Below are 26,056 nucleotides of genomic sequence, written 5' to 3' on the forward strand. Positions count from 1 at the left end.
CTTTTCCAGTCAGGCAGAAGAATAAGTTCTTACCAAGCTGGGGAACGGGTGATGACACTTTCTGGAAAGAGCATGAGGTCAATTGACTCATGTGTCTCTGCAGGTGTCTTTCAGTAAAGTTTTCTGTCTTTGCCTGCCCTTGGTGGCTGTAAGATTTCTTTTGAAGTAGAAAAAGCTTTGCAGAAGAAAGTTGGCACATTTTTCCAATTTACCTCAGCTATTCAGCCTTTGCTTAAATGCCCAAAGTTTTTTCCTTGACAAGGAGTCACTGAAGTTACATGGAAGTGAAACTGTTAGCAGTGTCAGGTGTTTCCAGCATTTCTGTCATTGAGCACAGGTAATAGCAGTCTCTGGCTGAATTCAGTGTGAAATAGAGGAAGGAGGGTGGGGAAGCCTTAGCCTTGAGCAGAACAAATGACATGCACTTGTTAGCATCTCTCAACAAGAGCCCCCGTTTGTGCAGAGGGTGAAAATAAACAGCATAAGCAGGATTAGCCTCCTTAACTAAGAATTGACTGGATATGTTCTGGAAAAAAGCCATCACTAGATGTCTCTGAGGGAGTCAATATGTTTTTCACATGCAAAAGGAGACAGGCACAAGGGAAGGACATTATAAAAATTAAATATCAGTCCTTTCTTTCTAGTTCATATCTGATGGTTTGAGAGACTCAAGCAGTTATTAGTGAGCCCAGCACCTTGTCTTGAAGCTCTTAACTCCCTCTTTTTCTGCAATAGAGATCTTCATGCCTTCTTAATTTTTTCTTTATTTCTTCTCTGACATGTTTGAATCTGGTTCATTCATTCCTATTTCTGTCTGATTTTGAAAAGGGAATAATGAAATGATTGGATACTGTAACACCTTTATTCATGGATTCAGTTACATATAAAGAGGGTAAGGATCATTTGGACCGAGCCCTTTTCCTGAATGGTTATATTAACCTGAATGGTTATATTCTCTTCTCTTCCTTTTAATGTCCATGAGGTGAAGCAAAAAAAAGTACAGATGTTACTATTTATGGGTATTCATATGGTCGCTTTTGTAGAAATGTATGTACCTGAGTTATGGTACAAAAGAATGAAATTCACCTATTGTCATCCTGATCCTAATATGAGGCAAATCTGATTTCTCAGCTGTTAAGTAGGATCTTTGATCAGATAAGGTCACCAGCTAATTAGAGTCTCTGTCATTGATTGTAAGCTCAAGTATCAGTCCTCTCTCTTTCCTCATTGATCAAAATTGTAAGTGCCTCAGAAGTCACAGATGTTTCATTTTGCACTCCTCAAAGGGAGTATAATAACAATGAATATTATTTGGCTTTCTGTAGTAGCCTTGTCCCTCCTTCACACCTGAGGCTGCAGCCACTGCTGATATAAGACAGAGATGACAGCTGGATGTTGAAGATGCCCTTTACATAACACCTGGAGTCTCTCAATCCTTGACCTGTTTCCCAGAGCCTCAGCCCCTTTGTTATCACAAGTGTCAGTGGGATGCTGGTGCTTTCCCTCTAGATCAGTGCAGAAGTCTCTATTGTTTACCTGAGGGTAAAAAGCATTTTACCTTCTTTATTTTAGTGTTTGTTAATTCCTCCCTGCCCCTTCCCCCCAAGATAAGCTTGCTCTACGATCTCTTAAATTTTACTACAAATCGACATAAACTAGTAGAGGTAGTGAAAAGAAAGAAAAATATCTAATAGTGCTTTTGAACAATGTTTCCACATTCTGTAGGATATATATATGTTTTTGATTTTTTTAGTACCGACTGTAGGTTCCCATTCAGAAATACTCATGTAAGTGTCTCCATTCAAAGTTCTGCTGCTGTGGCTTGTGTTTTGCATGTTTGAAAAAGCTGTTAATGAGTCAGGTGGAATCCTGTGGGAAGAGGAGGACAAGATTCTTCACAAGGGACAACAGTAGCATCTCAAGAACATAGAGCATAATATTCTTAGCCTGGAGGGTGTGGTAAAGATCACACCACAGCTGCATATTCCATGGGAATTGGAAGATAAGCTTTCTGTATGCTGGAGGATGCTGCTGCTTGGAAAGCCACTGAGGTGAATTTTCTTGGAAGCAAAGAACTGCCTGCCGGAGGATGTATTTGAGTGGAGAAGAGTGGGCATTACTTCATAAAATGTATAATCTGTTCTCTAGTTAGGTGTGTTGGAGGTGATCAGCTTTTAAATTTTGAGAGGTTCAGTGTTCTAGTTGTTAGTCTAATAAAACCTTTGCTCAGTTGTAAAGCCTTTTTGTTTATTGTCTGAAGAATTCGGTGCAAGGAAGGAGATCTAGGCAGATCTGCCTCCAAGATGTGGCTGACTGCTCTGAGTCCAAAAACACTCTTATCTTGATTGCATAAACTCCTTGTAGGACTTCAGGTGATTTTTTTTTTTTATTGTGACACCCTTTCCCCATGTGAAAATGATTGGTTATGATCAATTCAGGGAAGTGAATCTGCTTATTTTAAAATGGAATGCTTTTATGTTGCATTTTGATTGTTTATTTTTTTGTTATGTATGTATATATGTATATGTGTATATGTATATATATATACATATATAATATTTTAATAGCTAATTCATTTAGCATTCCATATGTATGTAGTGCTGCAGGTCTAGGTCAAATTCAGGGTATTTTGCTAAGTTCTACTATCTTTTCATGGTTCCTGCACAAAACAACTATATAAGTACAAATCAAGGGTCTCTTTCTCACTGTAATTGGCCTTAATTAACTAACTTTTAAACACTGTGATAGGTTATGGAAAAAACTGTTGTCTGGTCAGTCTCTTGGGAGGGACAGTCGTGTGTGAAAAATGACCTTGGAAACTGAGGGTGTAATTTGACACACTTCATTTTGGCAGAAGTACTTGACCGTGCTTCTGTGGGGACATACACCAAACTGGGAATAGCTGCGCAATCAGGAATGACCCATTTATGTATTGTGCTTGCCTCCTTTCCCTTAAGAAAATTAATATGGAATGTGTGGAAGATTTCTTAAGCTAGCATTGCAAAAAGCAAGTGTTGCATAACGCCTTTAACATCAGGTGTTCATTAGGATTTGTTAGAAACTCAGTTTCTGCATGTGATGTTTTTTCTCCCAAGTTCATTTGCCTGAGAAGCAAGTAAGTGATAAATTCTTCTCCTCAGGTATGGATGCAGCATATACTGACATCTTGCCTTGTGTAAGGGGTGAATGTAGGAGGAAAAGCTGGTTTCAAAACACTTGTGTTATAAAGCCTTCATTCCATTTTTCAAAGACTGATCTCATTGGCTTGATACCATGTAAAAATAATGTTTTGCAGCTGTTTTTGGTACCAGAACTTTGCAGGACCAGTGACAAAACTGACAAAACCCACTGCAGTATTTAATAAATTATGATATTTCTACATTGGCTAAATTTTCTCTTAAAAAATATTTGTTATATAGCATCAAACCAAGTAGCCTCCCAAACATGTAACTCAGATTTTTCAGGTTATGAGTTCTAATATGTCAAGTTCTAAAGATGTCTTTTCACTTGACAGATAGGGCCACAACTCAGTATGTGCAGAAGTTACCCATGTCTAATTCTAGGCTGCTGATTATAGTTCAAAACCAGCTGACTGTTACAGAGCTTCAAGAATAAGCAGTCATGGTACTTACCTTCTAGTGTGCCATTTTTACCAAAGTATAGAGCAGACAGGACTGTCCAACTTAGAGATACACTGTTGGGGCACCAATAACATTATCATGGCTTTTTAAAAGTAGAATATATGCTAGATTTTTGTTAACTCTGTATTTTGGTTTTGGGAGAGTTCTTTTACTCTTTATTTCTTTGTCTCTTTAAGTTATCTTTCAAATATCTTTCAAAGCTCCAACAGAACTTTGTATTGTTGTAAGAAATTTCTTGCTCCTAGGACAGACTTGTCTTTTCCTCACCATTATATAGTGTTCATATCTGCATCATTTTCCTGTCGTTCTTCGAGACTTTCTCTCTTGAATGGATTGCTCAGGTCAGTGTGTAGTTGATTTGAGCTTATATAATTTGAAAAACATAGTGATTTTGCTTTAAATACAAAATAACTAGAAAATTTGAGTTAGTCCATCTAAAAGTAGGAGGAATTATCCAGGTGAAAATTATTTCTAAAATTGCTCCTTCTTTCTTTCAGGACAAAGCTGTTCTAATTAGCTGAGTAGTTAGAAATATTTTTGAAATACTGCCTATTAGTCTCAGAAATTGTATTTGATTAAGTATTTATTACTCTGTGAAGTTTAGAAAGCAAGCAGGTGTTTTCCTTGTTAGGTAATTTTGCTTCTTAAGTGGTAGAACTTTAAACAAGGTTAACCGTGGTGATCTTCATACCAAAATGTTGACAAGAAGGTAACATAAGTAATATTTTTTTTTTTTTTTTTAGTTTAAGCATGCCATTTTCCTCCAGTACTTTCCAGTTGTGTGATTTTTGGGATCAGTGAGCAGAAGGAGACTCTTCAAGGTTGTTACTAAATAGTGTTTGGGGTACATGTTTTCCTCTAGTAGCAGTAGTAGTACTGAAGGCAAAACAAACTTGGTTCAAATTTCAGGAACCATATTCAGACATTGCTTACAAAATATTTTGTATCTCTTGCATATGCAGCTTGAATGGTGAGGTGACTAAAGTGTAACCTTTCCTACCTGGCTTTCAGGGTGAAATATGCTTGCAACAGCGCAGAGTGCAGTATGAAGCTTCATGGAAGTATTTCATGGGGTTTAGTACATTTGTTTTCAAATAATCCTGTTCGTGTTGTTTCTGTGGGAATGTTTCATAGGATTGTGATTAGCTGCCTTTAAAATAGCTATTACTCTACATTCTCAAAATAAGAGCCTTAATTCTCTAAGTTAAACAGTTGTAGAGAAAGTAGGAGGTACCAAAATACAGACTTTACCTGTACAAGTTCACTTCAAGTCTTTGTATCTTAGAGCTGCCTATGCATTTTTTCCATTTATTGAATTTTTAATATGCACTCTTTCTTCCTCTTTAGGATGAAGAGAATGGGAATAGACAAGGTATGTCTTGTTTTTACTGTCTTACAGATCCAGTATATTGAATGCTTCAACTGTGTAATGGACTTGAATTGTTACCTAAGAGCTTGAAATTTAAAATCACTTCAGTGTGAGCATCAAGCTCATTGATCAGTCACTTAATTCTAGGTTATGCCAGTCAGCTCCCCTCCATTTTCATAGCTTTCTCCTTCTCATGTTGCCTTTATCTGCTTTCTTTCTTAATTCACTCATGAACTTATTTTTTATAAATTTATGCTAAATCTTCATCAAAGAGAAATTGAAGTTTCTCTTTGATATTTAGCTATTTTCTCATCCATGCTTCCTGTTTGCTGATATCTTACTTTTCCTTTAAAAGAGTGAAAAAACACGTTGATTTAAGGAAGATGGTTTCCAGCTTGGGAGCCCATTCCCACTTTGTTTCCCCAGTCTGTCGTGATGGTGAGGTACAGGGGCAGTGGGATTTTGTGCATTGGGTTCCCCTGGTGCTCTGCCTGCCAGAGCAGTGCAGCTGGCTGGGGGACAGCATGGGCTGACTGCTGCTTCTGGTGGTGGCTTCTCATTTCTAGCAAAGCATGGGACCTGCTTCCAGTGTGCCTTTAAGTACCTCCTTTAGTTGGAAGACAAAGAATATATGTGAATTCCTGTTTCCATTTACTTTGTGTAGTTGTGATAGATTAGAAGCATTCTGGGAAATATTAATTTATTTGAACTTTCTTACTTTTCTCTTGGAAGTAGATGGATTCATACATTTCATCCTCCTAGTTTAACTCAGCTGTCATCACCTGTGTGTTAAGCAGTGAAAAGTTAATCTCTTCCTACTTGTTATCACTCCCTAAACATGAAGCATCCTTTATCTGTTTTGACTTAGGAAAAGTCAGGTTCCTTTAGGAAAGGAAGGGAATTGATCTTTTGTGCCGAACCAGTATGGAAAACACCACTTGTGGCCTAGAGAAAAAAGTTCTGTGGTGTTCTTGTTCTTGCAGGGAGAGCTCAGGCAGCTAAAGATGTAATGTAGGTCTGTTTATCTAAAATGTTATCTGAGAGGTATTTTTCAGTAGAGAAACAGCAGTGAACAAATCCTTGGTTCACCATGAGACCTGTCAAGGTGGAAACAATATTACTTTCTGGAAATTTTTATGTAACTTCTAATCCCATGAATCATAGCTCAACTATTGCTTATTTATAGCACCATGGTATGTTGTATGCCTTGAAATACAGATCAGAGGGCACAAATGCCCTGAAAGTTAACAGAGTTCTCATGAAGGAGAGAAGGTTGGACTTGTCCCGCTGGAAAGAGAAGAAACAACTGTGTGGCAGAGGATGTAGATGTCAATAAAAAATAACCTGCCAGTTTTGTGTATTAAACCTTTAAAAGCAGCAAAATGGGATGAAGTGTGTTAGACACTTTTCTCCAGCATTTGACATGATCTTTGGGGGTTATAGGGTGGATGAAGCTCTTTACATTGCTGCAGGTTGCCTGTTCCCAAATAAGGGGAGCAGGCAGCTTGTGCGGAGAGAGTGAGCAAAACTGCAGGTGTCATTTCACATGTTGGCAGCAGCGGTGTTTGTGCAGCAGCAGCAGCAGCAGGAGGGGCAGGAGCTCCGTGCCGGTTATCCCGGGGTTGCCGGAGCGCTCCGCTGCCGAGCTCGGCCCCGAACCGCTCCGCGGGGAACGGCGCGCCCGGGGCCGGGCGCTGCAGCCACCTGGTGGCCGGTCCCTGCATTGCAGCCAGATTGGGAAACGGGCTCTGTGAAACCCTGCCGAAATTAGCTGGAAACACCCTATTGAGAAACACGTCACTTTTCAAGTTTGTACGTGATAATTCTCTTAATTCGCTTGATCTTTCCTCTCTGAAAGACTAAGCTAAGGGGACCCAAGCATTTTGTTTTTGTGAAGCAGTGTGTGCCAGTACAGAAGTGTCGTTTTTTTGTGTCAGTTTTCAGTGAAAATTTATAATTACCCACCCTTTATGCTTTGCCCTTGTCATAGATTAAGCTTACCTGTTAAAAAGGAGGGTTTCATACCAAATTCAGCATTTATATATTTGATTAGGTGAGTGTGGATTAAAGCATCTCTATTGCTATTGCCTTTCATTGCGACCACTTGAATATTTTTCCAAAGGATCAAAGCACCTAATTAAGTCTAGAGGGCAGAAGATAAAAGCATGTACCCTGTTTGATGTATTCTAACAGTGAAAGAAATGTTTTTTATATTTTTTAGGGTCTGGTATAGCATTTTAGTATTTAGTTAGTTCAAGCTCCTGGCTTGCATTAATCTTCCTTTTGGTAAGCAGTAAAGTTTCAAAGCATTTATAACGGAAGGTAATGCCAATTTGTCCAGGAGAGCTCTTAAATAGGAGTGACACCAGAGGGAGATGATGGCCTAAAAGCAGGTTTGGGTTGTCAGGCAAAGGAATTAGGTGTCTCCTGGTCACAGCATCCTCATGGTCAACAGCAGGGACAGAAGGGGGCCACCTCAGCTGTGCACATGAACAAGAGAGAGCCTACAGGACAACAGCATGGAGCTCTCGTGCCTTTTTCAGGAGCTGGCTGGAGTCCCTGCACACCCACCCAGAGGGTGGTGGAATCTCCCACAGGAGAGGGCCAGGGTGCTGCAGGGGCTGAGCAGAGACACTTTGGGAAGAACAGGCTGGGAGACCATAGGGCTTGAGTTGCCTTTGTGGTGCAGTTGTGAGGACAGCAGGGATGCATGGAGCTCTGGCTTGGGATGGTGAGGAGCTGGCTTAGAGCCTGTGGCCAGGGTCTGTGGCAGTGTCTTGGTGGGTGTCTGCTGCTGCCCTCCCATGGAAGAAGTAGCCAAGGCTTTCTTCAGACAAGCCATGGAGGCTTCAAATATGCACATGCTGCTTCTTGAGGGAGACTTTAGCTAGCACCCTGTTATTTTCTGGAAGGGCATCAAAACAGATTTACCCCAAATATTTTGTTATTTTTTTAAGGTTATTAGTTCTTTTCGTACTTTCACTGCTCCAGGTTGTTGATCTTAAGCCAAGAAGTTGAAAGCCTTCTCTAACTGGGTGCATTTTATCAGAAGATACAGATTTTCCACTGTGGATTCATTGGTCACTGATTGGAAACTTTTATCAGCATATACTGCTTTCCAGGGAATCTGTTATACTGACCAGCCTGTATTACCTATTTCCTGGAGTTGTTATTCCCAGAAATAACTTGAAGTATTTATTTTGTGTGTTTTGAGGGTGTCTTGCTATCAGTTTGCTATTCTTCCTATTTTCTGGAGTTGCTCTGTTTCAATACTCAGTTATTTATTTAAGTGGTATCTCACAGGTAGAAGTCTTCCAGGAGAGCATTTTAGGAATATTTGGAGCCAGACTGAAAAATACCTATGCCTATTAAAAACCTAGCATTCTTATTAAAAACTTGCACCTCATTAGGTGTATCAAGACCTAATGAGTGGAGCTGGAGGAAAAGTTCATGCCATTTGATATGATTGTGCATTTAATATGATTCCATATCTTGTCCTTCAAACATTACTTAAGTTGTAAATGCCAAAACATAGGTTTTGTACATATGAAAGTAGTTTCTTGTAAATTGTCCTAAAACATGTTTTCCTTTAAAAAATTTTGGCTTGGTGATTGTGATTAAAGTGAACAGGGATGAGCATAAAGAAATAGAATGAAAGAAATTTTATTTTTCAATAGAACAAAGCTATTTTGTGTCTAACATAGTACCTGGGGATCCAATATCATTATAATCCAGTATCTTTTTTTCTTAATAGTATGATCTTGCTTTTTGTGCTTTTATCTACATTTCTATGTAGAAGTACCTGTAGCAACTAGGAGCTCCTTTTTCCATAAAAATTAAAGTAAACCTTAGGTACATTATTCAGTGTATTTTTCTGTAGAGTCCCAGTGTGTGCTTGTTAATGAGACCTTAGACATGTTTTCACTGAGAAGTCTAGAACATTAGATTTTATCACCAGGCTTTTTTTTTTTTTAATGTGCCTAAATATGTATAAAAGTTTCTACCCTTCAATTGTCTATGCTAAATAGTTCCAATTTATTAGCTGTCCTTCTTCAGCTCTGTGCAGATCTGCTCTGGCAAGGTAGAGCCTTTGAGAGAAGGGTGGAAAAAACACAGGAAAAGGTTTTTTTCCTGCATTACTGCTGCTTACATAAGGCCTGGAGTTTTTAATATTTCATTTCTTTTAACAGACTGTTGATTTCTGTACTGTAGTTTGTGTTCTCCCAGGATTTAATTTAATCCCAAGTTTTTTAACATCCTGGTCTATCGGCTCAGTCTGTTATGAAATAAACATATTGTGCCTGTGATGGTGGGAAGAAGGTAGGTAAGAACAAGAGGATGAATGTGAAAGCAAATATGTGGAAAGGTCATAGATGGCTGGGGTGTGAGGGTCCAAGGCATATGGTAGTAGAACTAGGAGTAAAAGACAAGAGGTGTTTAAGAGTAATGCTTCAGGATAGTGGGACAGTAAATTGCCCTTTTTTGTGGATTTTTGATCCAAGTTAATTTTTTAACACCTAAGTGTTGAGAATGCTAAAAGAGGGCTCACAGTTTTCCACTGAGACCAGAGCCTGGTGATTCCTTGTTCCCTTATAGTACATCCAGAATGTCTAATGGACTCTTTTCCAGCTTGTCACATGTATAATGTTTCTCAGTGGTTTCTGTTGAGTTCAAATCATCTTTGACTTTGAATAAAAACATGAAGTGTAGTTCCCAAGGATTTAAGGGAGAGTCCATAGATTGACCACTCTAGATAAAAATTGTATTGCTCTATGCTTATCTAATGACTGTAGTAAATCCTCTAGACTAATCATAGATTAAATTTTAAACTTAAAAAGGTTTCATTTGAGAGAATTGAATGAAGTCATAGTAATGGCAAATAATGCAGTGAGAAAACAGTTTTTGAGAGTTTGTAACTAAGCTGAACCTGTGTTACATATTTTCCATAACATTGCCAAATTATTTTCTCATCTTCTCCCCCTACCTTGGCACGTAGATAGGGTTGAGGTTGTATTAGTCAAATGGTTTACAGAAAAGTAAGCGAAAGAAGAAATACCATTTTGGAGTTGCCTAATCAAAATGCCAGAGGTGCTTTGAGAAATAAGTATGTATTTTTCCTGTGTTAGAGAGTTGAATGCCAAGTGGTTTTCTGCTAAATGACTCAACAGCACTAATTTACATATCACATTCTTTCAGGGGCTCATCCCTGGCACTGTATTTCAGCTGGTGTTTTTCGGTTGAGTTGCTTTGAGCTTGACAGTGGGTGAAATAAGCTCTGTTGGGACTGGGTTGAGACCTTTGGGCTCCTTTTCCAGAGTAGATTGCTAGTGGAGAAATGCTTACTATGTATGAAATTCACTTTGCAGATTATAATATGCAGAATGAGCTGTAGTTGGCCCCCTTCAGTTAGATGTAATCCAGACAGATTTGTGATTTATATTTAATTAAATACAATCTCAGTTAATAAATGTAAGTTCTGCTGTAGTTTCAGCAACCTTTTTTGAGTAGTTTGGGAAATGATTAACAGGTTTTTGATTGAGTAATCAATTTGAAGCATTTGCCATGCTGTATCTCTTCCCCTGAAAGGCATCCCAGGAATCAGTGTCACTCAGCATTGTTGAACCAGTGGAGCTCACATGCCTTGGATACCCAAAAGCATACTTGTAGATCTCCATGCTCAAGAGGAATGTTCCTCTTGCTTGAGTCAGAGAAAGATGTGCATAAGAGCCTGTCTTAATTGATTAATCTGAGGTGTTTCATGAGGCTGATTTCTTAAATGTAAAAGTGTAAGTCATCCTTTTGCTATCTGCTGAGCATAGGGCTGGGAGTAAAAATGTTCTACAATAAGTTATTTTACAAACTTCTGTAGACTTTATTGAATCCCTGTGTTATGAGGATTTCTGAGCACAGTTCAGCTGTCCTGAACAGAAGAATTTTTTTTCTCCCCTTGAGGAAGAGGAGCAGTGGCATGTTTTTAAGCAGTGGCTAGTTGGAGAGATTTTGTAAGAAAGTATGTACTATACTGTGTTTCAGCACTTGCTGGTTTGTGTCCTACAGGTCTAAAGGAAGAGCTCTGTCAGCAATAGCACTTTGGCATGAGATTGTTTTTTCTTTTTTCCTTTCCTATTCAGAATGTAAAGGTTGTACTTTTCATAGTCTTTATGACTCAGATGTTTTAATCTGTGTTTTATATCAGAAGGTTAATGACTTCAGAGAAACGAGGTGCTTGTTGCTATGTTGTAGTGTGTGTAGATTAGATAGCATAACTTCTGCCATGTCATTTTGTTTTCCAGGTGAATCATAGAGCATACAGTAATACTGTCTGGTCTGCAGGGAGTAATTTAAAAGCTAAGTCATGGTTACTGCATTTGACACAATACTAGTTATGTTCCTTGTAGCAGCTGTATTTCAAACTAGATTTTTAGGGGATTAAACTAGAATTGGCACCTAGATAAAATTAATTTCTATGTCAAATTTGGGGGAGTTAGGAGAAGCCTTGCAGAATATCACCCCCTAGATGTAAGTCAGTTTTAAATGTTACCTAGTCTTAATTCTACTGTTCTATTTAAAAGTAGTTTTTTAAAATATTTTCTTTTATCAGGGAGAGCACATTTGAATCCTATGATTTTATAAATGTGATGGTTGCTAGTGCAACATATTCCCCTCTGCCTGTTGAGGCCTCTTAAGCATTTGTCAGGAAAGCGTCCTTGTAACTTTGCCATGGGAGACTTGTTTTCTCCTGTCAGGCTGTGAAGGCATTATTGACTTGAAGTCTCAGCTCCTAGATCCAGGCAGTGTAAAGGTTAGATCATGAATGATTCCATGATATGTGCTATGAATAAAGTCTGTTTTGCAGTCATTTGAACAAAAGCTAAAACAAGGCACTAATTTTAGTTTCTAGATTTTACTGTGATCTCTGTGGTTATTGTAGGTGGCATGTAGTCTCTGATTTATTACAAGATTTGCATAGAGTTATGAAAAAGCATATTGGCTCAGAAAAATCTTGTTTCAATACATGGGTTTTCTATATTTGTCTTGCATTTGATTTACACATGTTAATGCTTCTTCAGGCTACTTTTTCTTTGGTTGTCTAGGCTAAGGACCTTATTATTATGACTCACCTGATTCCTTACTATCCTTGTTGAAGCCAATGAATTTTTGTCTTGAGCCTTCTCGGTACTTGGGTATTTATTTTTTTTCCGTATTTCTGATGATGCTGGATCTCAGATTAAAAATTCAGACACCAGTTTGCTTACTCTAAAGTAATATTTTCATTTGGATAACATAATTGAAGGGAGTCATAGCACTGCAAGCAGTATTTTAGTTGTACTGTTAGCAAAACTACACTACTGGCTGGACAAAAACTTGCCTTTGAATTTATACTGACTGGTGACCATTTAGTCATGCTGGAAATTTTCATGTGCTTACAAAAGTGATACAGGAAAGGACAACCTGATGGGCTTTTTCAGTTTCAGATCAGCTGAGTTGTGTACTTACGAGCTTTATTTGCTTTTTTCTTTTTATTGCCCTAATGTAGGAATACTTATTTCTTTATAGCTACATTTAAGAGGGAATGAAGTACAAATGAAGTTGTGCTTTTCATCTGTGCTGTTTCCTTGCATATGTGAATGTATTACTGGCAGCTCACACTTTGTTCTTTGTGTGTGCATGATGTCTTATTTTTCATTTGCCATTGAAGATTTGGGAGAATTTGTTGTATTTGCTGGTAGCCTGCAAGATAATGCTCAATTACAAAGTATTTTGATTTGTTTACAAAAGTATGGAGGAGAAGGAGGAGGCAGAATCACATGCAGTAATGACCACTGGAAAAGCACAAATAAGGCTTATATGTCTTACAGACTAGAGGCCTGAGGTGCTTTTGCTGTTCTTTGTTGTATCACCTTGTTAGGAATCGCTGGCATGCTCGAAAAAAAATTTGGCCTTTTCAGTATTAAAAACAAAAATCATGAATCCTGACAGTACATAGTGCAGACCTGGAGAACTTAGTGTAAAACACTTGGCTGTGATATTCTCTTCTAGGTTGTGGTGTTCAGGAGGTGGGCAGTTTAGGCTCTCATTTCTAGGCAGCATTTTGCTTTTGCCTGATAATTGGGTGCAGACAGGACCACAGGGAGATTTAGGCATAATTTAATCAGAGTGTAGTGAATGTTAAATTTTGAGACATGAGGTGAGTTATTAGATAATCCATTTTGCTTGCGATTTATTTCTATGATGATTGAGTATACATTTTCAAGATTTATTCCCCTCAGCTGGTCTGAAAAAGTACTGTTAGCTTCTGTCAAAAAATATTGCTTAGCTTTGCTTGAGTTTCAAACTCCAAGTATAAATGTACATTGAGGTTATGTATTCAAGGAAGTTCATTTCTGTGTTACTATTAAAAAAGATTTGGTTTGTATCCAAATGTGTAGAAGAACAAGGAGAAGTGAAGAACACATATTTATCTACCAGAGCTTGAGAGTTCTAAGATTTCTTCTTGTTTCTACTTGTATTTGGATAGTGCTGAATTGTGAAATGAATGTGCAAATGTAATCAACATTTTGAACCTTTTATCCTAATTTTTTCCCCTTAAATTGATTTTTTTGTTTAGTGGTTGACCTTTTTTGGGAAGTAAGAATGACTGTTTAATATAGCCTCCTTCTGCAAGTAGGACAAAAAGCCAAGTTTAATATGCAATTAGCTTTCTGAATTGATTGATAAAATAGCTGTAGAAATGTGAAGTGAGTGCCCATAATGTGCCTGGTGTAGCTGACAGGCAGGTCAGATGAAAGGGAAGGCTGCAGTCTCGGTTCTCCATAAATTGTGGCAAGTTTCCCCTCTTACTCAGAAGTGGGAAGTGTATTAAAGGAGTTCTGTGTTGCATACTGAATGGGAGTAGCTTTATCTGCCTGACCTCTTGATTTGCATGTTCAGGTATGGACAAGGCATAAAGCAGCACTTGAGTGTTAAGCAAACTAGCAGTAGGTCGCTAACATTTTTTGAAGAGTATTTTATAAAGGAAGCTGAGATGTGATAAATGTGCTGTGGAAGCTGTATTACTTTTATTTTTCTTGCCACTTTAGGAAAATGTATGTGTCTTCAGTAAAAGATAAGTGGCAGCACTGGGAAGGACGTTTGGTGGTCCTGTAAAAGGTCATATTTTAACTTCATTCTTGCAAGCGGTTGAAGCAACCTTTTGTTCATGGCATCTGGGTAGATTAATCTTGGAGCTTCTCTAAACTTTCTGAAATGTTACTGGCTTTTTAAAGGACAAGACTCATCACATGTTCAGTGTCTATTTAAATCTGCAAATTAAAAATGACAGATATTAACTTTGGCTCACAAAGAGCGTTTTGTAGCTGTATCCTGCTAATCAAATTTTAAGTATTTGGGGACTGAGCTGCCAGCTGGAGTTTCTTGATTTGTAATTCAGTTGCTTTATATATAGTATTTATCTGATTCTATCAAATAAACTTTTTGATTATTTGCTCCCAATCTGGAACTATTTTGAGAAGGCCATTTAGAGCCATTTTGTTGAACTGTTTTATGGTAAAATGGCAGGACACTGAGGATCTGCACAATAAAGGCATTAGGCTAAAACCAGGATCTGAAAAATTGAATCAGAGTCACAGAGTGGTCTGGTTTTTTGCAGTTTATTAAAGTTTTTCCAACGAACTTTGCCCACATGGAAACTGAACTAAAAAAAAGAGGTTAAGGGGGCACCTTATTAGTATTCAATAAATACTACTGTGATTTATTAAATGTTTTAGGTGGAACATTTAAAGCTGTGGGGAAAGTACTTTCAAAAGCCTAAGCCGAAGACTTGTGCCTTAGTCAAAGGCCAGTCATTTCAGAAATGATTAGAACCTAATAATGCCAGTTTTAAGGAGTTACTTTTATCAGCAATGCCAATTTTAAGTAATACCTTTTTTCTTTCATGCTGTTCCTTCTTTTTCTAAGCCTCTCTCCACCAAGCCAGGGTTTCCTGCTAAACTGGAGCATAGACCCAGCTTATTTTTGCACTGTGTCAGTTCCCTGGCTGGCTCCTCACACAGCCTCCAAAGGTGGCATTTCCTTAGCTGGGAGTGTGCAGCAGGGATGGGAACTGGAGCCTGGAGCTGGGATGGGCCAAGGCTGGCAAAGCCAGCTCTGACACTGTGAGACTGTGTGGATCTGGCTGGAGCCTTTCAGGTTCTGCCACTGCTTCTGTGAGCACTGAACCATGCAGGGCCATAATGGATGCATTTATTTATTTATTATTCATTATTTATGGAAGGTTTTCTTTGTGAGTATTTGGGGGTTTGGTTTTGGTTTTTACTGGTGAAGCTTTCACTGGTGAAGCTCTAGATGCTGTAAAATGGCTTACTCCAGCTGTGTGCAAATGTAGGACAGATGTACTGTATTTCAGCGTGCTGTATAACCCTGGAGTTTTTTGTTTATTTTACTGTACACACCCCCACCCTCCTATCTTGATTTTCAGAAGCTTTGGCTACTTAGCAAAGAATGACTTAGCTTTGATGACAGGCATGTAAAACCGAAAGGTGCCTGTGTTTCTGGAAGTATAGAACTTAAGTGTGTATTGAGAAAGCAAGAAAATACAGCTGTACGTGGTTTTTAACTACTGTAGATTAACTTCAAATTATATATAGAGACATATATAGCATGTGCAGACATATGCTGTGTATATAATTTGAATTATAAATTTCTTTTTGAACCTTGGTAAATCTTCAAGAAAACTTTATACTTCATCTTGGAGGTTCTGAAGAACACTGTTGGAAAATCACTTTAGTGGTTCATGAGAACTGTAAATCAATGTTTTTTCCATCTACGGGAAGATTTTAAAATTTTATTTTTCACTTTCCATTACATTACTATTTCTTTGTATGTCTCTGTGAATGCAGCAGGATTGCATCCCAAAGTATTTTAAAATGAAAACGTTGTAATGCAGTACAATGAAATGCAATTAAGAGATATTCTTTCTTTCTCAGGAAAACAAAGAAATAGACTGGAGCCAATGGATACCATATTTGTTAAACAAGTTAAAGAGGGTGGACCTGCTTTTGAAGCTGGGCTGTGCACAGGTACTGTTCAATAGCATGTTCATGCACATTATGTAAAATACATATAATTTAAGTTTGCTACTACATAGTTCTATCTTCCATTTAAACCTTGTTCTTTCCTGTAGAAGCTTTTAAGTTGTCCTCCAGTGTTTTTCACCTTGGAACCTTGTTTTGCTTATTAAGGCATCAAAGTCCTAGTCCTTCTGATTTGCTGTCTTAAAGAGAGTAACAAAATACATGAAGAAGAGGGAAAAAAGGAAAATAATACCCGTAAGCTCGTATTTCTTTGGTTTGGGACAAATTGGTAACCTGAAAACATTCAGGTCTTTGTACATGAAATAAAAGTTTTCTACTCTACCTCCTTTAAATCAAATAGGAACAGTCCAAGTCTGTCTATTCTTACAAAATTCTTTTCAATTGCTCATTTAATCAAACTGGAGAGCAGGAAACATGGAGGTTTTTTTGTGAACTGGTTCATATGTTAAGTGCTGAAAGAAAACAACCAAACAGTATTAGAATAGAAAATCTTCCAGGTGATAAAGTTACATATATAGATGAATGCCAGTATGAACACAAGTTTCTTAAAAAGGTGGCAAAGCTTCTATTCTGTGAAAGGCTTGTGCTTGTGTCAATAATGGGATGTTGATATATTTTTAGAAAAGTTATATACCTCAAATTGACTGGAATAGAATAGGTTTTGTATGTTCTTCCTAAAGAAATACAAAGTTCCTAGGTTGATCAGTTTAAAAACAGTTCTAGATCCCACTTGTACACCATAAGGATTTCAGGGTTTTTTATAATTCCTCCTTAAATAGTTATTTAGAGAAGGGGTACTTTGGCAGAATTTGATTGCTATTATATAAAGATGTTTTGGCTTGATAAAACGCAGCATATGTTGAATTTGTACAGAGGAATCATGTTAATTTCTGCGCTGTTCAGTGTCTGCCAAATTGAGAGAGATAAAATCTGTAGAGAATTTTTGTGGTGGTTTTTTAGATTTTTAGGAGCCCAGAATAAAGAGCAGAAAATAAATGAGAGAAGACATTTTTAATAAGTAGAATCTTCTTAAATCTTCTTAAACACACTGCTTATAGCAGTTACATCTAATTAGGTCATGCCAGTATTTCTTGTTTATGAATTTTAGGGTGAAATATATTACTATATCTCTGTCTTGGTATTATAAAACATTTAGGGAATAATCAGCCAGGTAGATTGCTTAGCCTCTCATGCAGACACTGTATACATTTCTTATTTTGTAGAATCAACTGTTATTGTTATTACCTGGTTTTGTTTGTTTTTTTTTCTAATGTAATTTTGCTCTATTTCATGGTCACACCAATGAAAACACTTGAATATTCAATATGAGTTTAGGAAATTGTTTGTCAATTCTTGTTTCACTCCTGTGGGGTCCTTTGTAATACTGAAAGTTCAACATATGTTTCATCACTGGTGATAAATGAGCTCCATTTCAGGAGCTTACTTGTCTGCTTCTCACCAGAAAACTTGAAATATTCTGGCAAATTTGAGGAATAGCAAAAGATATCTTAAATATAAGACAGAATATAAAATTCAGAAGTATTTTTGAATACTCCTGTAAAATCATCTTTATTAGAGTTAGAAAGGTAATACCTCTCCCATATTTAACCTCTAAGGCATTTAATTAAAAATAACATATCCTGGAGTTCATAAATACTAGAAATATTGAAACATGAACAGCCAAAACAGATCTGTATTTCCCATGTCTTGATCTTCGTGCTGTCATTTATCTTTATGTAGGAATATAAAGAATTAAGTGTGTGTGGACGGGGCATTCTGATTAATCTCTACTTTGATCAAAATATGTAGCAGGCTACCAGACTGATGGAGAGCTGTTAGAAAAAGCCTTCATGTTTCTGTGTCCTTTTTTGCACTACAGTTTTGCACTGACTTCCCTTCCTATGGATCTGAAACAGAACAAAGTTGCACTTGCAGAGTTGTCTGTGCTCATGTCATTTATGTAACCAGTTCTGCAGTGTGTCCCCATCAGATCTTTTGGCAGATCCATGGGATGCCTATTTCAAGTAGACTTGTGTCACTGCTATGTGTAATCTTGTCTGCTTCTGTGAAAAAATAAAAGCTGCACAAGTATAGATAAAATTATATGACCTACTCTAATGATACTCCTAATTATAGTTTTTTAGTGGGAATACTGAGTAAAGATCTGTGGCAATGTAGCCCACATAGCAGGCTGTTCTTAAACAACCTGGAAAAGAGCCAGTTGAAGTCCCAGAGAAGGATCTGGTGTGTTCTGGGGAAGTTCTGCAGTATGACCTAGCCAGGATTCAGAGCTTGTTGCCACCAAGCTTTCTTTCATTGCTTAGGAAGCAGGAGAGAAAACTCAGGGTTCTTTCAGGCAAGAAGGTAACTGGTGGATGAACGGGAGTAGGTAAACTTTATAAGAAAGTTGAAAATATCATACCAGTTTATTGGCATGATGTTTTACCTTGTGTGCAGACAAAATTAAAAACTCAGATCTGTGTAGTTTGTTAATCCATGGGGTTTGTGTGGGGAACCTCCACAGAGCACAAGTATTTAAATCATTATTGTCCCCAAGACAGGGTGGGTAGTCAGAGTGAACAACTTTTTCCTTGCTTTGATTTGATTTGATCGTGCCAGAAAAACAAAAAGGGCTTTTAAAAAGTTTCTGAAGCAACGTTGAAAAAGCCATTCCCTTTGCCTCATTTTGCACAGGTCCTTTCTTTCAGCTTCTCCTCCTCCAGTAACTATTTCAAGCTCCCTGTCTGTAATCCTTCAGACCATTTTCTCCTCATTAGGAAATTCAAGATACCTTTCTGCTCTTCTGATCAGAGATGTCTTAGATACCATTTGGTCAAAAGAGCAGGATAGGTTTTTCATCACAGGCTAAAAATAGCTCTACACAATATATTTCACAATTAATTTATGAGAGTGTATTAAACTCTAAATGAGGACAGTGTTACAAAATATTTGGAGAAATCTTTTTTGATTTTTGAGGCAGACATTTTACCTTGAATTTAACATATGGGTGTTCTTTATTTTGTGAGGTATAGAAATACAAAATAAAAACTGTTTTACAAACATCTAGACAAAATAATTTCAGTTATAATTTTTCCCTCTACAGGTGACAGAATTATAAAAGTCAATGGAGAAAGTGTTATTGGGAAAACATATTCTCAAGTCATTGCATTAATACAGAACAGGTAAGATAATGGTATTATCATTATATTGGTATATAATAGTATTATGATTATCAATTAAGTATTGTATTATCATTACACTTCTTATATACTGAGCATGAAGTGCCCGTTTACAGTAGTTTTGAAAAGTCATCGTATTACTAAATCTTCATTAATACACACTCAGTTTTATTATTCTTTTTTTCATATATTTGCTGCTTGCTGAGAAGAGTTTGAGAATAGATGTGCTGAATTGTACCACAGTCTTTTTGTTGTTGGTACTTGTCCCTTATTAGCAAATAACACCAAGTGTTATAGAGGAAGTTTGAACTGAAATAGATTAGGTATTTATACATGTGTCAATTGGAAAAAAAGATTATAAAATCACCTTGCTTATGAGATCTAAGAACTAGAAATCAACATATCTGGTGAAGGAAAAATTTATGCTAGTGTACATGTGCACGATAGCTGCAGTAAGTCTTTGCTTTCCTCTGTTTTGCAGCAGATTATGAACTTTGCTCAGATTTGAGAAAATACTGATATTTACTGCTCCTTTAACTTACAAGCACTTGTGAAATTATGTCTGTGCATGAGTCTAGACACTCTTTCATGTCTCATGTCTGCTTCTTTTTTACAGTTTTCTTGGTGTCAATTTCTGTTCTATAGCAACAAGTTTTCAATATATTACTGAGTTATGTGGCAGAAGGATGTATTATGATCAGCATGAAAGAATGTTTTCTAAGTACATCTCATGGGTCATAATTTTACTGGCTCGTCATGTGTTAGATATGCTTACTGTTTGGAGAAGAAAAAATCAGATTCTGATTTTACTATTTCAGTGATGTCTTCATTCAAGGTTTTGTTCAAAATGTGTCCACCTCGGGTGGTTTTTGTCTGTGGTTTTGTTTTGGATGTTAGTTGTTATTTTGGGTTTTTTATAAACAACAAAACTGTATTCAGAGATGTGATGGACAAGGTAGACTGAAACATGTTCTGTCACTGGACATAACATAGCCATGGATTGTTTCTTTATTTTGTATTTTTACAAGCAGCACTATTGTACAATAGTGTATACCCAAGATACATTGTATGCCCAACTACATAGATCAGTCAATCAACTCTCTTGATCCAAGAAAGAGACCAGTCACATCTTTGAGTGCCTTGTGTGGTCAGTGATTCTTAACTCTAGGTGTGCCTGTGAATGGAGTGTATTTTCAGTGAGTGTAGGTAGTGACCTGTTCAATAGGACTGAACCCCTGCCCCCTGTGGGTGAACTGGGGACCCCTGAACAAGCCTTGTCAGTGATTTTCTAGTGCAGCCAGGAAGGATGTAGCACACTGCTGCATCTATCCCCCTGATTTCCATCAGGGCAGGGAGGATGAAGGGATGCTATTGTGTTAGGAGAGAACAGTTTGTTTTCTAAAGCCAGATGTGTACATCACAGAAGATCGTAACAAAAGGTCATGTGTATCCTTGAGCATTTTATACAGCATATTCAACCATCAGGAAGTCTACAGCTGAACCTCTTAGGATAAACAGATAAATATTAATTCTGATCTGTAGTGAGAGCTCAGACTCCACATCAGGTGTATCTTGTAGCTTACAGACAGTACTTCTCATGTGCCAGAAGAATCAGCTGTCTCTCATTCTTTGCTTGAAAACAGTATTTTTGAGCTCAGAGCAGTTTGGTCTGAATATAAGTTCTTTTACTTACTATGCTGCCATTTCATGGCAAATAAAATGGCATTATGGTACATGCTGCTCTTGCATTAGCATTGCCACCTGGGCCAGACTGATGGTCTGTTATGCCATTATCCTCTGTGATAATACCCAGTAAAGATTTCTTTGAAGTCTGTGAAAACACTGAAACCACAGAGTGATTGAGTGGTCAGATAATACCAGCCCTCTTTCTATAAATCCTTGATTCAGGAAGTTGCTGAAACACAGGGTTTATCTTCATTGATTTAGTAATTCTTCATAGGTTGGCCTTGCACAAATTCACTCTTGAGTGTCTTCACATCAAAACCACCCAGTGATAACAGTTTTTGTTGTGTTTTTGTGTCTTTGCTGATCTTTCATCCAGCACACCTTGGCTGCTTTAGTTGGCCTTGTGAAGGCAACTTGCTGAAAGGCTTTTTGAAAGGCAGAGTTGTCTGCTGAAATATTTTTTATTAATAAAGATGTTTTCTTCATAGTCTTAATGTGTTATATGTTGGTTTTCTAGACATTTTAATTGCTGTACTTCTATTGTTTTAATTACTCATTCAAACATATTGATGACAAAATGCTTATTTTGTCATTTTACTCCTCATCAGAGCAGTTTTTGAGGTTACAACACATTTTATCCTCTTCTCTCTAAAGAGGGGGCTTCCCCATTGCTCACTGTTCAGCTGTTTGCAATAAAACTCAGTGTAGGCTGGCAGATCTTTTTAGATTACTTCTGTGGCTTCATTTTTCTAGCTGCTTATGATTTTTCTAAAAAGTTGTTCAATTTTAGCTGCTTATCTTCATTATATAATGCTGCAGACATCAGAACTTAGCTGCTTTGGGTGAAATGATACCCTTATCTTCCAGTGGGACTTAAGGATGGGATATAATTCAGATATGCTGAACATTACTGTTCCCAGAAAAGTTTCAAGCTGTGTCTAGAATGTTTTCTATTTTCCTCTGCTTGGAGATAGCAAAAAATCTAAAGTTACAGTAGTTATTTCCTCTGGGAGATAAAAGGCACACCTCAGAAGAGTTGGTAGAATTAACTACAGTCCTGTAAGATTAATCATGGCTACACTTTTAACTCTATATTTCCTACTTTTTGCCAACAGTTGCTGGTTTGGTCCATTAAGAATTTATTCTTATCTGTTTACATGTATAATCAACTTGGAGATATATGGATTGCTAACATAAACTCTGTAAATTATTTATTATTCCAAATAAAAGAAGAAACATTGATTTGCAACTTCTCTTTCCTTCCCCTTTTTTTCTTAAACTGGGGAATTTGAATGATTGTCAATTCTGCTGGTTTCTCCTTTCAAACTGTTCTTGAAAGTGTTTGGATTACTCAGAAATGTAGAGAGTTTAGCTACTGAATCTGTTTCATTAATACAAAATAATGCATCAGAAGATAGACTTTATGATTACTGCTTTAGTTTGATGACTTGGAATCAAGACATTTGAATTTCACTCTCAGAATGTGTAATTAAAGTAATTGGAATGATAAATACTTTTGAGAATTCTGAGTACTGTGTCTGGTGCTCCAGTGTAGACTATCAGTTTCTGTGTCGTGGTTCTTACTAACACTTTCTAGTTCATAATTTGCATTTACAGGATATTGTACAATAAACCAGAAGTCTTCCTTAATACTTTTTGTTTCTGATATGAGAAATAAAAAATGTCCTTAGAGCATGTCTCAACATACGAAGTAAGAACATCCAAATTGTCTCCAAAAGGCAATTGTCTCTTCAGGCAAACAGGAATAGAATAGTTAAGTAGTTATTAGAGTTACATGGAAAACATTGTTTCTGAATGGAACCCTTTAGTCCTCTGAATGTCTTCAAAGAAGATGCTAATTGTGTAAATGGATTTAATCCCTTTCTTAAAAAGGGAGAGGAGGAGAAACATGCAAAATATTTCAATGAGTATGGTTTGTTCTGTGTAAAGTTACATTTTTTAATATAAAAAGTACTTCAAAAGGAGCAATGCTATCGTAATTTTGACATCCAAGGTCTTAATCCTGCAAGTAAACAGTTGCTTGATGTGATATTTACATCCATGTGTAGAACTGAAATCTGAACACTTTGTTAAAAATGTCTCAAGCTGTTTATGCATTCAGTCAGTATGGGAAATGCTATTGTAAGTGCACAGCAAGTCAATACTCCTTTGTTTCTTATAATTCAGTATTTTAAAATAATCTTAACAAGGCTTTTGAAGACTTACTTTTACCTGATATGCGGGGACTTAAAAAAAAAAAAACCAACTTAAATCACTACTAATCTTCAGTTTTTAGACTAAAGTAAATTTTATGCTGCTTGGAGAACACTTTTTTCCAAAATGAATAGTAGTTTAAAAAGATTGTGAAACCAAATACTCGTACTCTGCTTTTGGAATTCAGCCTTATGTCTGTGGTTGCTAGAAAATGGAAAAGGAACCACAATATAGAAACATTTTTCATATGAGAAAGCATAATAAATCACACATTACATTTTGAGATGATGGCTTTCTTTTCTGCACAGATAAACTGAGGTCCCTTGTCAGTGCTTTCACAGGCTGATTGCTGTGCCCTGCAGCTGGGCCAGTCTTTGTGCTGGCTTTGTCTTTCCTCACCTAATGCAGTGAACTAACCAGTACAGATGAGCTGATTTCTGAGATAGCCACTTAGCTTGCATTGATACTTACGCTGATACTGGTCAGACTTTTTTTTAAATCCTTTTTTTAATTCTTACATGTGAGATTTCTAAGTAATGGTCACAGTAACTTCATTTTGGTTTTTTTGCCCTCATTATAATAGGCTGTACATTAGTCTTTTGTAGTCCTTCTCTGTACCTGTTCCATTTCACATTTAATGAATGTGAACAGATTATTCCATTATCTCAGATGAGATAATAAATTCACTTGTTCTGTATCCAATGTTGCAAGCATATGCTTTTCTCTTGCTTGTGAAAATACCTTATTCTGGTAGATACCAACTGTGAATTTCACTGTTTAAAATATTCAAGTGAGTAGCTGGTACATTGTACATTCAGTGTCCTGGTTTTCCTTGTGTTTGAGTCACACTGATAGAACTATTCAGATTCCTGGATCTTTATGCCACTGCTGCTGCTTGTTGTTTCAGCAGCTCAGATGACAAATGGAGCACTCAAATAAGAAGTGTTTTTCATCCATCTTTCAGATATCATGTGAATGACTGTTTAAGTTGATCCTTCTAGGAGGTGATTGGAGTGGAAAGGTGTAGGTCAGTACTGGCCTTGGTATTGCTCCTCTTTGCAGATGAAGTGGTGATTATTATGTCACCACAGCAATTTTAAAGAAGTGCTAAGAAACTTTAGTTTTAAATTGAAGAAAGAGGAAAGTTTTAGCTTTTATTCACAGATTTGTCACATTATTTTGTCCAAAAAGCTCCAAACAAGTAGTGTCCTTTAGGACCTAAGGGGAAAAAAAAAGGAAATAAAGCTACCCAAAGTGTTGGCTCAATAAACTGGCTCAGTCAGATTTCTCTTCTACTCTTCCTAAGATTCTCAAGGAAGTCAGTGTTTGCTATTATTGTGTCATGTGTTTGTCATAATAGCTGAGTGTTGGAGTTTTTGAAGAGTTTTCCTCTATGGAAGTAAATGGATTATCTTTGTAATAAGAATTGAAAATCTCTGAAAGTTTATATGTGATATTCTTTTTCTGTTTCTTTCAGTGACAGTGTATTGGAACTTAGTGTTATGCCAAAAGATGAGGACATCCTTCAATTGGTATGTTTATGAAGCTTCTGTTCAGAGAGTATACTACCTAACAAAAATGTTCTGTTGTTGGTTACAAAGTCTTTGAAGTGTGCTATCAGCAAATAATTAGAGTTAATATTTATCTCTTTGTAACTTCTTAGATATTTTCCTACCTCATTGCCGTGCCTGAAATTTCAGGGGAGTCTAAATATAGGGAGTACTGTCTTCACATGATATTTCTAGCATGTTAAAAAATACATCTTGTTCATATTTTTACTGTAATTTGGATTAATTTCATTATGTTAGAATGTATGAATCAGATTGCTTCCTTTAACTAGGTTGTCCAGTTCTAAAGGATTTGAATTAAAAAGCTAGCATATGAAGCCTTTATTAATAACTCAGTAATTGGTGAGTGGACTGAGAAGTATGATGAATGGGCCAAAGGTTATTACCAAATTTTAAAGTTGTGACTGCTGTAAATGTTTTGTTGCACTAGTTCTTATTTGTTCTTGATTTTAATTGAGGTCCTGCATGTGTAGTAAGACGATTCATCTCCCATTTAGTGTCTCTAAGTCCAAGAGTCTTGAATAATACATGATATGTAAGGGCATATTGTGAAGAATCAAAAAACCCTCACCTAGTATATTGGTATGTACTAGTTTATTTTTAATTGGAAGCAGAGGAGAGGAGAAGATGACAAGAAGGGTAGATTTTCTTGTTGGTATTTGGAGAAGTCTATTTTCTAATCCATACAGTAGTAGTAAGATGACTGTGTTAAAAAAAAATTATGGGTTTCAGTAGCTGTTTTCCATTATTACAGACCAAATTAAAGGGTAAAGGAAAAAACAAAAAGACTTTGTCATTAAAGTGAAGGTAGAATCTAGTACAGGAACTCTCCAGCTAGGACAACAAGCCAAGATTATTAGAATAGAATAGTGATATTTTAGAATAGAATAGAGATATTTTGAGAACATTTGATGAAGACATATTTCAGTAATCCAACACAGAACACATTGGGGGCAGGGTGTGAGTTTTGATTGCATGAATAAGTGAGAGAGAAAAGCTGTTGGGGTGTTTTTTCATGGTTGGTTTTTTGGTTTGTTTTTTCTTTTTTTAAATTGGAACTGTGAATACGTATAAATGCAGGGATAGTACTGACATTTAAATTATCTGAATGCCCTGTGCATCTAATGCAGTCTTATTGCCATAATAGTGTAAAAATCTGTACAAGGCAGGAGTTGTAGTTTTAAAGTTAAACATTTCTGTTTGTCTGGATGGAAAGACACATCATCTCTCTGCTGGCAAAACACAAAGTGCAAACTTCAGGTGATGTAGACTTGTAAAATAATGGATTGTATATAACTTGTTATAT

General features: G+C 36.8%; 1 protein-coding gene across 1 annotated transcript in view; it reads left to right on the forward strand.

The window, feature by feature from the left end:
- The window catches only part of ARHGAP21 (Rho GTPase activating protein 21), a 112,641-nt gene that overhangs the window by 46,813 nt on the left and 39,772 nt on the right, over positions 1-26,056 (forward strand). Inside the window, exons 4-7 of the mRNA XM_058803011.1 lie at positions 4,989-5,013; positions 15,996-16,088; positions 19,207-19,285; positions 24,660-24,714. Coding sequence (XP_058658994.1) covers positions 4,989-5,013; positions 15,996-16,088; positions 19,207-19,285; positions 24,660-24,714 — 252 coding nt within the window. The remainder of the gene's footprint in view (positions 1-4,988; positions 5,014-15,995; positions 16,089-19,206; positions 19,286-24,659; positions 24,715-26,056) is intronic.

This window comes from Ammospiza caudacuta, chromosome 1 (genome assembly GCF_027887145.1).
Source record: "Ammospiza caudacuta isolate bAmmCau1 chromosome 1, bAmmCau1.pri, whole genome shotgun sequence".
NCBI classification, from domain to species: Eukaryota; Metazoa; Chordata; class Aves; order Passeriformes; family Passerellidae; genus Ammospiza; species Ammospiza caudacuta.